Source organism: Heliangelus exortis, chromosome 11, assembly GCF_036169615.1.
Source record: "Heliangelus exortis chromosome 11, bHelExo1.hap1, whole genome shotgun sequence".
Lineage (NCBI taxonomy): Eukaryota > Metazoa > Chordata > Aves > Apodiformes > Trochilidae > Heliangelus > Heliangelus exortis.
In genome coordinates, this window is record NC_092432.1 from 8,959,238 (window position 1) to 8,972,297 (window position 13,060).

The following is a 13,060-nucleotide window of genomic DNA, read 5'->3' on the forward strand; positions in this document are numbered from 1 at the left end:
AGCAGAGAAGTTCAATAAGTAATAGCATGAAGCTGTTATTAAAAATGGTTGTAAGATGACAAGAAACTGAATTACAATTATTGAAAATAAGCAGAGGTAGAGGCACATGTAATCTACACATAAAACAGCACCAAATAGTAATAGCACACCCTCTTAGTGTGGGGTATGAAGATGCAGTTACCCAAGTAATTCTGACGTTAATAGGAGTTGCTAGGAGAAGAGCCCACAAACCACAGTGCTGTCCCTGTAGGTCTGACAAACCCACAGAGGGGAATAAGAATTATATATGGCAGTATTTATTTTTATATATACATATTTAGTTATTTAATTATATGGCATACTAGTGTAAAAAAACCTAACCAACTGCTAGTTTAAGTCCCATTTGCAAATGTGACACTGGTCCTGAGAAACTAAAGTGCTGTTTCTGCAGCTTGCTCTTGTTAAAACTACCAAGAATCAGGTTGTACACAGCTTTTGAGAGCTTAGGCTACAAAAATCAGTTTCAAAAATGGTCTTTAGCTGTTTCCAAAAATGCTACCTGTAGAATAGAAATAAACATAAAATCTTTCAGAAAAAGAAGAGCAAGAAACTAGTGAGTGAGTAAAGCACTGAACCCAAGTATGTTATCTTTCCTTTATGGTCAAAACCTTTTTAAAACTCATAAAATGCTAATTAGCATGGATTATTGTTATAGGGTCTCTACGAGATTAAATATAGCAGTTTGTGAAATCCACATCAGACAGCATCTCCTATCCTTCCTCCCTGGTTTCCTACCACCCCTTCTTGCTTGGGCTTTCTGCCCCTCCTGTATCCTGAAGAAACAACTAAGCAGTTGTTTGGGGAAAAGTTTAAGGTTCATCAGTCTTTTCTTTTTTTTCTTTTTCCGTTCTTTTTGCTGACAATTTTGGCAGCATTAGTCTAGCCAGAACACCCAAGATGTATTATAGCCTTGCAAATAAGCAGAGACTTTAACTGGCCATGAAAAAAGGCATATTTTGCCATATAAATATACATATGTATGTATGTGTATATATATATATATGAAAGAAAAATGAACTGGCACTACACACACACACATGGTACTTTAATGCAAACACAGAAATAACATACTGCTCAGTGTATGCCAGAGGACAATCTTTTCTCATCTAAAATATTAATTGATTTTGTTTGAAACTACCTGAACTAATTAGTTCTTTCAGTGTAATCATAAGTGGTTGGGGACATATTCATATCTGATTATTAAAAGCAAAGCATATTTACCTAAGCATAGCAGTCCAAAATAACACTCTTGCTACTCCTAGGTCTTCACCAGGCCCTTTTTTTGCTACTCACCATCATCCTTCTCCCTGAGATGTCCTTAAATCCAACTGATTTCAAGTTCTACTCATAGTCTTAGAGAGAAACTAAAAAGCTTCCTAGCACTGAGCCAATTTATCAGCTGTGCTCTTTGTTCCTCCTAAGCCAGTCAGTGTGACCATTCTTAGAACATGCTGAGTACCTAGATCACTTTACTCTGGGGTTTATAATTCATTATTACAACAAAAGCAACTCTTAACTATGGTGGCATAAGCTCTGTGGTAAGGTCCTGATTTATCTTACCATGTTTCCAGAATTTGCTGTCAAAAGAGCAGTTGAAATTTGCTCTTGAAATCTTTCTTATTGAAATACAAGCTTTGGATTAAACCAAAAATTCAGACAGAAGTCACCATATTGTACAGAAATATTTATGACCAGTAAAACATTTTATACCTTAAACTGAACAAATGTTAATAACTTGAGCAGGGTGCTATGTTATTACTAAAATCTTTTTTGAAGTCCCAGGGAGGCCACCAGCATACAAACTTTTCTAACAGAATGGGCATCTTGAGAGGTAACTTATTGCTTAGAGGGTAGAAGCCAGTCAGGACGACTATACATGAACTGATTGTGCCATGTTAGGTAGTTAGGGAATTTTGTCCTGAAGTGCTAATTGATTTTAAACAGTATCACACTTTAGGACTAGTGAATAGTTTTTGCTGAACACAGGTCTTTATGCAGCATTCAGAAACACCAACACTAATTCTTGCTTTCTATGAAATAAACTAAACAAGGATTTGGGGAGTAGCCATTTGTATTATATGGTTTATGTGTGCAACCTTTTCATCTAAGCAATCATTTCTGTGAACAGAAAGTTCATTCATCCCAGAAAAAATTGCAAAGTCGATTTATACCACATTTGGTGTGTGACATGACACAGCCATTAGCTGTTTGCTTTTAGAAGTTAAGTGTTGCCTGTAAGTCAACAAGCAGTGAAGGTTTTTCAGTTAGCCCATGTAACCTATAGCAATTTTAGGTTTTCTGCAATAGTGCAAAGTTCCTATTGTAAAGAAAAATGTCAGAATTGGTATAAATGCACATAATGATTTTTCAAACATATTTGAAGTTATTCTATGGAAAAGAACTTATTAACTTGCTGTAGCTGGGCAACAATTTTTCCAAATGAACAGTGTAATTAAGTGAGCACAATCCTACTGTCTAACTGTCACAAAGAGCATATCCATCACCTGGAGTTCTTCTGCCTGCTATAAACAGCATCGTTGTCTAAGGCTTCCCTAGGGTGGGACAATGAAGTTGTAACTGAACTGACAGACAGTGAAAGGATTTCTTAAAGGGTTCAGAAAACGCAGCCAGTAGGAAACAAAATCACAAAGAGCAACACAAATCAAAGCTTTTCAAAATATACTTAAACTTGCAGAACTACCTGTCCAATAAGGTACTAAGTTTCTGCAGGTAAACAGAGGTAATTTTCGACCCAGAAATAAACAATGATAATCTTTCTAATTTAGTGGTCCAATATTGTCATAGTTACATTCTTCAGTAATAGTCCGTGAAGTTTTCTGTTGATGCTTTTTTGTCCCTTACTGATTAAAGTTTAAAAAGTTTGCTTAAGAGAGTGCTATAGAGATGAAATAAATTTAAAAAAAAAAAAAAAAAAAAAAAAAGATTGCCACCGTTAAAAACACCTTACCTCATATAGTTCCTGTTACTTCAAAAGAACCTGGTATCATAAAGCCACTGGTTATGGTATTGAAAGTACACTAAGTTCACATGTCAAAATTCATTAGCCTATGTAAAATCTGCATGTTGAATACAATCAGGGCAACACCTAATAATTTATAATTAATAGCTTCACTTAGGTAAAGAAAACAAATCATTAGCGAGGTGAGTCTATTTTACCTGATTTTGCCAATTACTACAATAAATTCTTCCAATCCAGCAGAACATTATGGCAAAATTATGAATGGCTGGGCAGGTTTTTGGAAAAAGGACTGAACAGAAACATAGTTCCCAAAAGTGATTATGAGAATATTACCTCTTAAACGGAGATTAGCCACTATTCCAAAGCAATACATCACTGCTGTGGTAAATTGCATAGAGCAGAATAAACATTTGAGGAAGTCCCAATTACCTTAACAAGAAACTTTCATTTAAACATATTTCTGATTCAAATGTATCTGCCTTCAACATCCCAGTCCTCTGAATTCAGTCTCATGAAAGTAGGTACAGGCAGAAACCACATTGCAGCAATCTGCTGGAAGACAAAACAAATTCTTTAGTCTCATAGTGCAAAGTTTGCTCCTCAGATTTCTTAGGATTGTTTTCTGAACTCTTCCCACCTTGTTAACATCTGTGCTCAAAGGAGTGGATGCCAGGACTGAACACAGAATGGCTCATTCAATGCTTTAGCCAGTAGGAAGGATGCTGCTCATCCTTGACACTTTTTGGCACATGCATCCATTTTCAAGGCTGCATCCAAGGCCAGAGTGAGGGTGGGTGGCCTAAAGCCAGCTGGAGAAAAGGGATGCATCCTCCAGTTTCCCTCCTATTCTTATTTCTCTTTATTTGAGCAGTCTGAGGCCAGCACAAGCTGTTCCCTCAGAGCCAAGGAAGCAAGGAGGGGTAGGTGGAGAAGTGACAGGATGCACAAAAGAGTGTGTTTGGGCTCAGAAATGAGCCTGAGAACACCTGGGAGCTTCTTTACTGAGTTCAGCTGAGAGTTCCTCCACGTTGATATTTGGAGACTGGAAGGGATTTTGGGCATCAAAATGAAGATTTTTCTCTCTCCCAGCATTCTGCTCCTCAAGGTAAATTCCATCTTTGCCTGTACTCATCCCTACAGAGTTTGAACATCCAAGTGCCATTAAATTCTTTAATAAAGACATTAGAATAATGGATAAAAGTATGGTTTCAGAAGTATAACCTAGCTGCACATTTGAAATGGCAGAGAGTGTTTCAGGATAAACAATATCTGAGGACTAAGAAAAATATCATGGCTAAGAAAGTAGTAAAAACAAAATTAAAAAACTGCAAGCTAATGGTTCCTTTCAGATACAAATGATATTAACAAAGGGAGATCCTGAGACATATAGCAAAACTGGGGTTGATTTAATATATTTACTACACATCTGGAAAGCAAACATGCAATAGCAGAGACACCATGACTGGGAAATTATACACAATTTTTTAAAAAAGCCACAACTTTAAAAAAAACAAAACACAACCCTAAAGGAAGGGACCAGACAAGACAGCTTCTGAAATTGAGCGTAGGTAAGTGTGAAGTAATGGGACTGAAAGGAACAATTTGAACTATTCATATACACTGATGGTTTGCAAAATCACTCAAGGAAAAGATCGAGGCGTTACTGTGGACAGCTTAATGGAAAATTCTACTCAGTGCACCATAGTGTTCAAAAAAGCAAATAAAATGCCAGGCTATATTAAAGATGGGTTGGAGAATAATACTGGAAATAATAAAAATACCATCAAATACACCAATAAAATATTATTCATTTTAATTTTATTCTGCTTCATTACCTGAAAAGAACCAGGAATCACCTGGAAAAGTTAATTAAAAGGGATAAAGGACCATACATAAACTTCTATAAAGTGAAAGAGTTCTAAAAAGTATCAGAATCATGACATCCTTCAAATGAGACCTTTCCTCCTTTAATCCTTTCCTTTCCCTCCTGCTCTGCTTTTACAAATCTGATCTACACTCTGCTGCTTCCAAAGTCTCACACCAGTTCCTCTTCTGCTCCCCACACAGCTTTTTAGCACCCTTTCCCCTCATGGTAGGCACAGCTCACCAGCTTAGTTCCTTCAGTGCCAGCTGTCAGGATTATTTGTGCTGTTGGGCGTCCACTCAGTTGCCTGCCCTGCAGTGCCTACCCAGCAGGGCATTTCCTCAGGTTCTGCAGCCCTCTGATGGAAGCACATGATGCTGTTGACATTACCAGCCATTACTATGATTGGTAAACAAGAAAAAATAAAATCAGAGACCAATTTGCAGCAGAGTAACACCCTGATACATGCACATCACCCAGCTTAGGGCTAATACAGTGCCTAAATGCATGTATTTTGCTTAGCTATTAATTAAAGCAGGAGGTTTCTCTCGTAGCTACTTGATGTGCTAGGTTGAAAGCTGTCCTGTGGATTATGGGCAATGGTATACACCAACCTCTGTGGTTCCTAGAGTAGAGTGCCTGCTATAAATAGATATCATATTAGTAAATTTAATGTTATTTAGTCTGAGGATAAATGAGGAAAATGGGAAACTCATTCGCCCAGCAGTGGGAGGGTGTGGAGTGTTGTTTTCTGCTGAGAATTTTTATTTTTATTACTAAACTCTTGAGACCCTAGAGATGTCAGTGTCCTTTTGCTGTTCTGGACTGTGAAACCAGGAGGGGAAAATATGAACTGATGCAGTTTTATATAACTTACAAATGTGTTTAGCATTTTCTTTGACAGTGAAAAAATTTAACTGTTTCCTTTGTGAACTTTATTTTGTTTGTCTGGAAGCTTGCTCTGTTTCAGCAGAAATAGAAGTAGTCTTATCCAGACCAGAGGCAGGACATTTTCTTGCACAAGCAAAATATATTCTAATTACCATAAAAAGGGGAGAAAGAAAGAAAAATTAAAGTTATGTTGTGAAATGGCATTATTACCTCTCTAACAGGAAGCATATGGAATAGTAGCATGCATATAGGTCTGAGTGCCAGGAATAAATCAGTGCTAGTCTAGACATGTTGATTCCAGCTGTGGTCCTGAAACAAGCTGTTAGGGTTAGAATTTGATTAAGTCTAATACCCATCTGGAGAGGATGATGAACAAAGGCAGAAAACATCGTCCCATCAGGGTTGTGCTGGAAGTACTTACGTTATGGATGGGATGCAGGCAGGAGAAGAGGGTTGTCCCTGGTAATCCCCTCTTTCTGACAGTGACTGGATCCACAACCCGTATCAGAAATCAGGGTGGTACATCCTATGGAATAGTGACTTATCACATAGCCCTGTTCTTTCCAGTATAGAAAAAAAAGCAGAGTAAATGTCTTTACTCAGTCCTGTTTTCCACTTCTTAGTATGACACTCACTCATGATTTCTATTGTGCTTTTTCCTCTATAACCTTTAGTTAACTAATTTTCATAAGTACCCAGAAAATTGAAAGCCTACGTATTATCTATTTAGGGCGAGTGATTACATCAGAAAGAGACATAAATAAACATTCACCAATGATGTAATTTCAGAGAGCAAAGCACTAGTACAGTCTTACAAGCCCTCACAAAAACACCTCCTCCTCCTCCTCTCACTTCCCCAAAACAATGAATACCTCTCAAATGATCTGATATTAATAACATTTGCACCTCCTTTATTATTATCTTATTTTCAGACAGCAAAAGAATTTTAGTTTGTGTCTGTTTGCTTTAGCTTGACTTCTGCCATCCTCAGACAAAACTCTTCCGTCCACTACACAGACTTTATTCACCAAAGAAAAACCTCTCAAAGCCCTTGCAGACCTTATGAAAGGCGTTTTCACTCACTTGGGTTAAATGAGCACTGTGTGTTTTCTTTCTTCTCTCTCTCTCTCTCTTTTTTTTTTTTTTTTTTTTTTTTTTTTTTTTTTTTTTTTTGCTGGGGGGGAGAAAAAAGTAATAAATGAATCATTTTCAACTTCAGGCAAGAAGTTTAGGTGTTGTATTTGTACCATGCAACTAGATAAACACAGAACCAGCCAGTTAACCAATGAATTGCAGGAGTGAGAAGCAACGAGATGATCTAAAATGTTTTAACACATTTTCCATATATTAGCCTTTCGACTAGTTGTGTTTTGCTTTCTTACAACAGGCACAAGTCAGTAAAAGTCCAAAAGGAAAGTCTGAGGTTTTATATTTCTGTTTGTGGTACAGGAAAAGGGTTACGATCTCAGTGGTTGATTCAGTGAAATAACATCTCTTTTATACACATCTGCCTAGCAAGTAGGGCGGTAGTTGGAAATACCCAATCTAAAGCATTAAAGCTTTGCTGGCAAATAGCAAGGCACTTTCTGCAGAGGAAAAGTTGTTATACTGAGCAGTCACTTCGAATGCTTAGGAGTTCCAGTCAAACATCCAAACACTGTGGAGTTACACTGCATTGAATATTTTGTCAAGTATTTAACACACTGGGAATTGACTCTGCAGCATATTTCATATGGAAAAGGCATGATGGTAGTGGACTTAAATAAGAAGATACTTGGCAATGGTAAGTGATTTTTTTTTTTTTTTTAGCAAATTATTTAGGCTTCATATAGTCAGCTGTTTTTACATGTTATACACTTACATTTACATACTAATATTATGTCTATACATGTATACATTTATTTACATGTTTTATTTTAAATTGTTTTCATTTGAGAATTCCAAAGAGAAGGTGTAAAACCAGTTTTGTTTTGTCTTTTTGCTGTCATTGCTATTGTTTTTTAATTATATTTGAAATTTGAAGTAAATTGTTTTTGTTCAGTTATTAACATTATGACTTAAAACACAGATGCCCCTATGTCAACATACCTTCATTTTTGACACTTATAGTTTCCTGTATAATATTTTTCCTATTTCTCCTGACATATAAATGCCAGCAGAGTGGACCAGAGACATTTGTGAGTTCATAGTTTTCTTCAGTTTTTAAGGCCTCCTTAAGCCTGCAGTATTATAAAATGAAGAACAGAAATAAAATTACAAATCAAAATAATACTTAATCAAAATCATTTTAATTCTACAAAATATCTCTCACTGACAATCCATTTTTTTCTCGTATTTTCCTAACAGCTGCAGGCTATATTCTTTAAATATTTTTATTTCTCTGAAGGAGAAATACAGAAAAATGCATTTCTCCATGAGGGTTGTATAGGGGTAGTATCTAATCCTCTGAAAACACATCCCCATTTCCAAACCATTTTAAAATAAAATTAAACATTAATATGATTAGCTACTAGAGTTTCAGAGCACAGTTCCAAGCAAGACATCCAAATGCACTATTTACTTGAATCTCTGTATGAACGAGCCTATACAGGAAATCAGTAAATTGCTCCAGAGTCTCAGCCTCAAAGGGGATAAGTATTTGTTTAGTCATATATTATAAATAACATCTGTAGACTTGAAGCCTTGCCAGCATTATTAATGCAGTGTTCAGTTAATACTCCCCTTTATTATAAGCCTCATTAGTAACTGATTCATACAGCATGAGCCTATAGAAAAAACATGCAGGTTAGTGTAACACATACATAGTGATGATATATGATCCATCTGGCCAGTGTAACCTCATTTCTTGTGGAGCTGGTACCCTCTCAGCTGAGCACCCTCCTCCTGGCGAGCAGCCCTGTGGGAGATGCAGTCGGTGCAGAGGCTTCTGGAGCCCCCCCGGCTGCTCCTCTGCAGGGGGATTGGTTTCAGGGTGGAGGTGGGGCCAGAACACCCCCCCCCTCTCCCAACCTCTGGCTGTCAGCAATCACAAAAAGCTTTGGGGCTGTCAAACTGCTTCAGTTTATGCTGCAGGACTGACCCAACAGATGATGCCTCTTCATCATTTTTACGGCGCTTTGCTGTTAGAGCACAGCAGTGATGTGAGCTGCTGCTTCTATTTGCCTGTTGCTGCTATAATATTTATGCTGTCTGCATTACAGTATGACACATGTTGTACACTTTCTATACAAATGTAAATATTGTACATATTGTAAGATAACTTCCATGCTTTATCATATGAAATAAGCTTCTTATGTGATAGATTCTGCATAACACGAGATGGGGAGTATGGGGATACCACCTGACATGAGTAAATTCTTACTGCTTTCTAAGAACAGTTGTTAATAATTTTGTTCTTTGCCCTATTAAAAAAACCCACAAACATTTAATTATTTTATAGTACATTTCAGCAGAGAAATCCACACCTTACACATCCAAGAAAGAATGTGACAGGCACAAGCTATTTTCTTTGGTGAGGACAAGGATTCAGAAGTGAGGGAAAGTAAACCTAAGGGCAAAAGAGGAGGCCACTATTGGAGCTGGAAGGAGAGCTTCACTCCATGACTGTTCTGTCAAAAAATGAACTGGGGGAGATTGTCACTGCCCTACAATGATTGGTGTGTATTAGATGTGGTTGGCAAGATTAACTTATAGGTAATTTGCACCTTTGCCCAAGATCAACACTGAGCCTAAAGTGATTTTGTCAGGACCTTAGCATTTTTCTTCTTCATGCATTTAGGGTCCTGTGTTTTAGATAAAAATAGGAAAACTCCTGTTGTTGTATACAGCACCCAAACCTCTGCTTATTCTCACCTCTTAAATTTTAGTTTGAGCCAAGTTATTTAAGATTCACTCCAAGAATTAGAATACAAAAACTGTAATTTGTAAAAGATGCTGAAGAAAAAGGAACTAGAATAGAAATCCTGGGCTCTGTTGGTGGTTCTGTGGTTGTTGACCAAACCAACAAGCCCAGCAACCAAGAGAGGACAAGCTTGCAGCCTGTGAAATGGTAAAGGACAATGAGCCCCTGACTGCAGTGAGATCAGGCTGCTGTAGGAAGTGGTGCCTGTGCCAGAATGTAATATATGGACTGAATTCTGCTACTGGTACTCAGATGGACTAAATGCATTCCCCTGTTCACTACTTCAATTCATTCATGCCTGGCTGTGCCAGGAGCAGAGAAGACAGTAGCAGTGAATATGGCAGAATCCAACACACTCACAAGAAAACCAGACAGGTCCAAATGCATCTCTTACACTTTTTTATGAAAAATACAAAGAAAATTTTCACATGATTTTTGTATGTAAAGTTGATTTTTCTGTTACCTTTACCTTTTTTCCTTGATAAATCATAGTTTTGGCAATCGATAATTCTCCTTTCATTCAACCTGAAGGGCCCCTTATGTCAGCCTACAGTTTAGGGGAATATAAATCAAAAGGAATGCAAAGTCAGATGAAAAAGAAACATTATGACTGGAAATGTGGAAAGAAGAGGTAAAGTTATAGCTTTTTAAAATATTTGTTTTAAATTAGAATGACACCATACAGAGGAGCTCACATAATGTTTTTACTGCTCTGGTGCTGCAGTAAGTTATAAACTGTGTATTAGTCAATGACTAAAAAAGTTGATGGACCTTGTCTTCAGTACCACATATTTAGCAACTTCATAGCTGACACAAACATTCTGTAGTGTTTTTCTGAGCCAAACATAATTACTACACACAGTCTATATATGCAGAACAGAAATACTAAAATAACAAATAGAACAACACTGTTAAAAGTATAACTTTCTCTCAATGTCTCACACAGCACACCCTGGCTACAGTCAGTGCTCTTTATACTGAATATAACTTTTCAGTCACTCACTCTTAATACAAATAGGAAGATCTCAGAGGCTCCTTTTTCTGTAAACAAAGTATAGTATGTATATAGTAACATTCTTCATAGAGTTCCAGGATGTGTTCTCAAGATGAGGTAAAAACACTTCTTGATGCCTGTGCAGTAAGTATTAGATGATCTTCCATGGAACCATAAAAGCAATATTTAACAGCTTCTCCCCGAGGACACCAGCACAAGGTTAGTGTGAGTGCATGTCGTGCTACACAAATGTATTTGGGAAGACAAAGTCTAGGAACTTGTATCAATTCACAGGAAGGCAATTCACTGAAAAACAGTCTAGAAGGCTGCAGAGTCAGAGACCATTATGAATGAGTCAAGTAATAAAGTTCAAAAAAGGAAGTGGACTTTAAAAAAAAAAAGATCTGAAGAAAAAGAAGATCCAAACATATGAAAGCAGCATGAAGCTGAGAGAAGGGAGGGGCAGAAGAAGAAAAGATAAAAGCATGTAGAAACTAGAGGATGACATCACACTACAGAGATCAATGAGAAAAGGATTCTACGGAGACCTGGAGATCAGGATATTTTTCTTAGTATAAGAACCAAAAAAATCTTAGAGGCAGCAGATGTAAAACAATTACAAGGAAGTACATTTTTATGTAACAGATGAAACTCATTGCCTCTGGATACTCTTGAAATCAAAAGCTTAATGGGAGCCAAGAATGGATAAATTTCAGTTATATTACACAGGATTCATTTCATCTGTAGAAGAAAAAAAATACTTTGGGCTTCTTGGCAGAAGTTAGGTACTAAGTGATGAAAGGAATTAGAAAGGCATTTACCTAGTTTGACTTAATGCAATATCCATTATGGGGCAGCTGTAGCTTCTGCTAAAGCAAAACTATCCAATCATAATTTAAAAACCTTCAACAATTTTTGAATACATACAAAACCTCAGAGTGCCAACCTACCCTTTACCAATAATGTACTCAAGAAGAAACTCTTGGTGATTTTTTTTTTTTTTTAAAACAAGGTAATCCTCTTCAAGCAATTGCTATTAGTTATTCCTGGAGAAGGATACTGGATTAATTGTGCTTATAGAGTGAATCAGTGTGCCATGTTTTGACAGATGCAAAATCCAAGACAGGGATGACTAATCCAGTCCTGGATTAGCAGCAATGAGGGGATGGACTGTCCTGTGAAACACAACTGTTGCCTGAATTATGGTAAAATACGAAAATTGTGACATGGCTAAAGGGAAAAGTAGTTCATCAATTTACTGAGCAGTGTCAGGACAGACCAAAACTACCACACTCTGGACTATTGGCTCTCTTTCCTATTAAACACAAGCAGTATTTGGAGTTGGGTGGAGATCTGGAGTGAGGCTAAATTTCATAATTTCTTTGATTTGGTTTGCCCAGACCTAATGTTCTGTTTAAATTTATACTCTCCTTTTTGGAAAAGGTTATCACCAGTAGCAACAGGCAAAATATTTAGTACTGAAGAGTCTGCACATTTGTTCTTTAGAATCCAAACCTTTGGATATGGAAAATTATATGGGGAGAAGAGGGATCAGCTCCTGTATCTGCTGTGGTCCAGACACATCCCAATTTTAGTCAGCCAAAAGTGGACTGTCATAAAAATAAATTCAAAGGTCCCCCTCTTTCCCCCTTCCCATAGACACTAACTCCAGGTATAAAAGTTCTTTTATTTAAGAATAACCAGGACTCTAGCCTAGGGCAGAAGTATCACTTTACCAGTGAAAAGTACTGCTTAACTTTTAATCTGAAGCAAGAGTTGCTGCTCCTTCTGTATGCTATTCCCTTTAACTATAAATACTATTTTCATCAACTCACCTCTTGACAAGGTGAATTCTCTGGCCTGCTGAAATCAAAAGCAAAACCTCTAACTTCAAAGTGCTCATGATTTCTGCTATCTTCTTTTTCCACACATTAATTATGGTTTAGGCTTCAAACACTTATTTTTAGTTGTTTGAACCATCTTTGTTTTACTGCACTCTTATTTTCCCCGTCCCTCCTATGAGAATACAGTAAAGAACTCCAGATGATTTTCCTTGTAGTACCTATTATCTCATAAACCTTTATCAATGCAGCTCTTTTCTGCAAAGGAGAGTCCACATAATTTTAATCTTCTAATTCAAAATTCCAGCCTCTGATCAGTGTTCATTGCTCTTTTCCTGGTACAATACCTTTGAGCTAAGTAATGAAGATTGACCACAGTATCCAATATCAAAGCATACCATTAGTGCAACATGGCAGGAGCAGCAGAGGGTTTTTTTTCCTCTCTCTCCTTTTCCTTATGGCTACCAAAACCATGCTTTTCTGTTCACCACTGGGCACTGAACAATTAATGTACAGAGAAGATGGAAAAAATTGCAAAAGGTTAGAGTAA

At 37.1% G+C, this 13,060-nt stretch overlaps 1 protein-coding gene and 1 long non-coding RNA gene across 8 annotated transcripts in view; one reads left to right on the forward strand and one right to left on the reverse strand.

Moving 5' to 3' along the window:
- The window catches only part of LOC139800855 (uncharacterized), a 28,059-nt gene that overhangs the window by 6,115 nt on the left and 8,884 nt on the right, over window positions 1-13,060 (reverse strand). For 2 of the 4 annotated variants that reach the window (XR_011727969.1, XR_011727968.1), the window contains exons 4-7: window positions 10,145-10,222; window positions 7,863-7,993; window positions 6,196-6,333; window positions 3,449-3,571 (exon numbers count right to left, since the gene is read on the reverse strand). This is a non-coding gene — a long non-coding RNA (uncharacterized lncRNA). The remainder of the gene's footprint in view (window positions 1-3,448; window positions 3,572-6,195; window positions 6,334-7,862; window positions 7,994-10,144; window positions 10,223-13,060) is intronic. The other 2 variants (XR_011727971.1, XR_011727970.1) reach the window with 2 other exon arrangements.
- IL16 (interleukin 16) overlaps window positions 7,302-13,060 on the forward strand; it is a 41,325-nt gene continuing 35,566 nt past the window's right edge. For 2 of the 4 annotated variants that reach the window (XM_071754378.1, XM_071754380.1), the window contains exon 1: window positions 7,302-7,557. In XM_071754378.1, coding sequence (XP_071610479.1) covers window positions 7,555-7,557 — 3 coding nt within the window. In that variant the 5' untranslated portion in view covers window positions 7,302-7,554. The remainder of the gene's footprint in view (window positions 7,558-13,060) is intronic. The other 2 variants (XM_071754379.1, XM_071754381.1) reach the window with 1 other exon arrangement.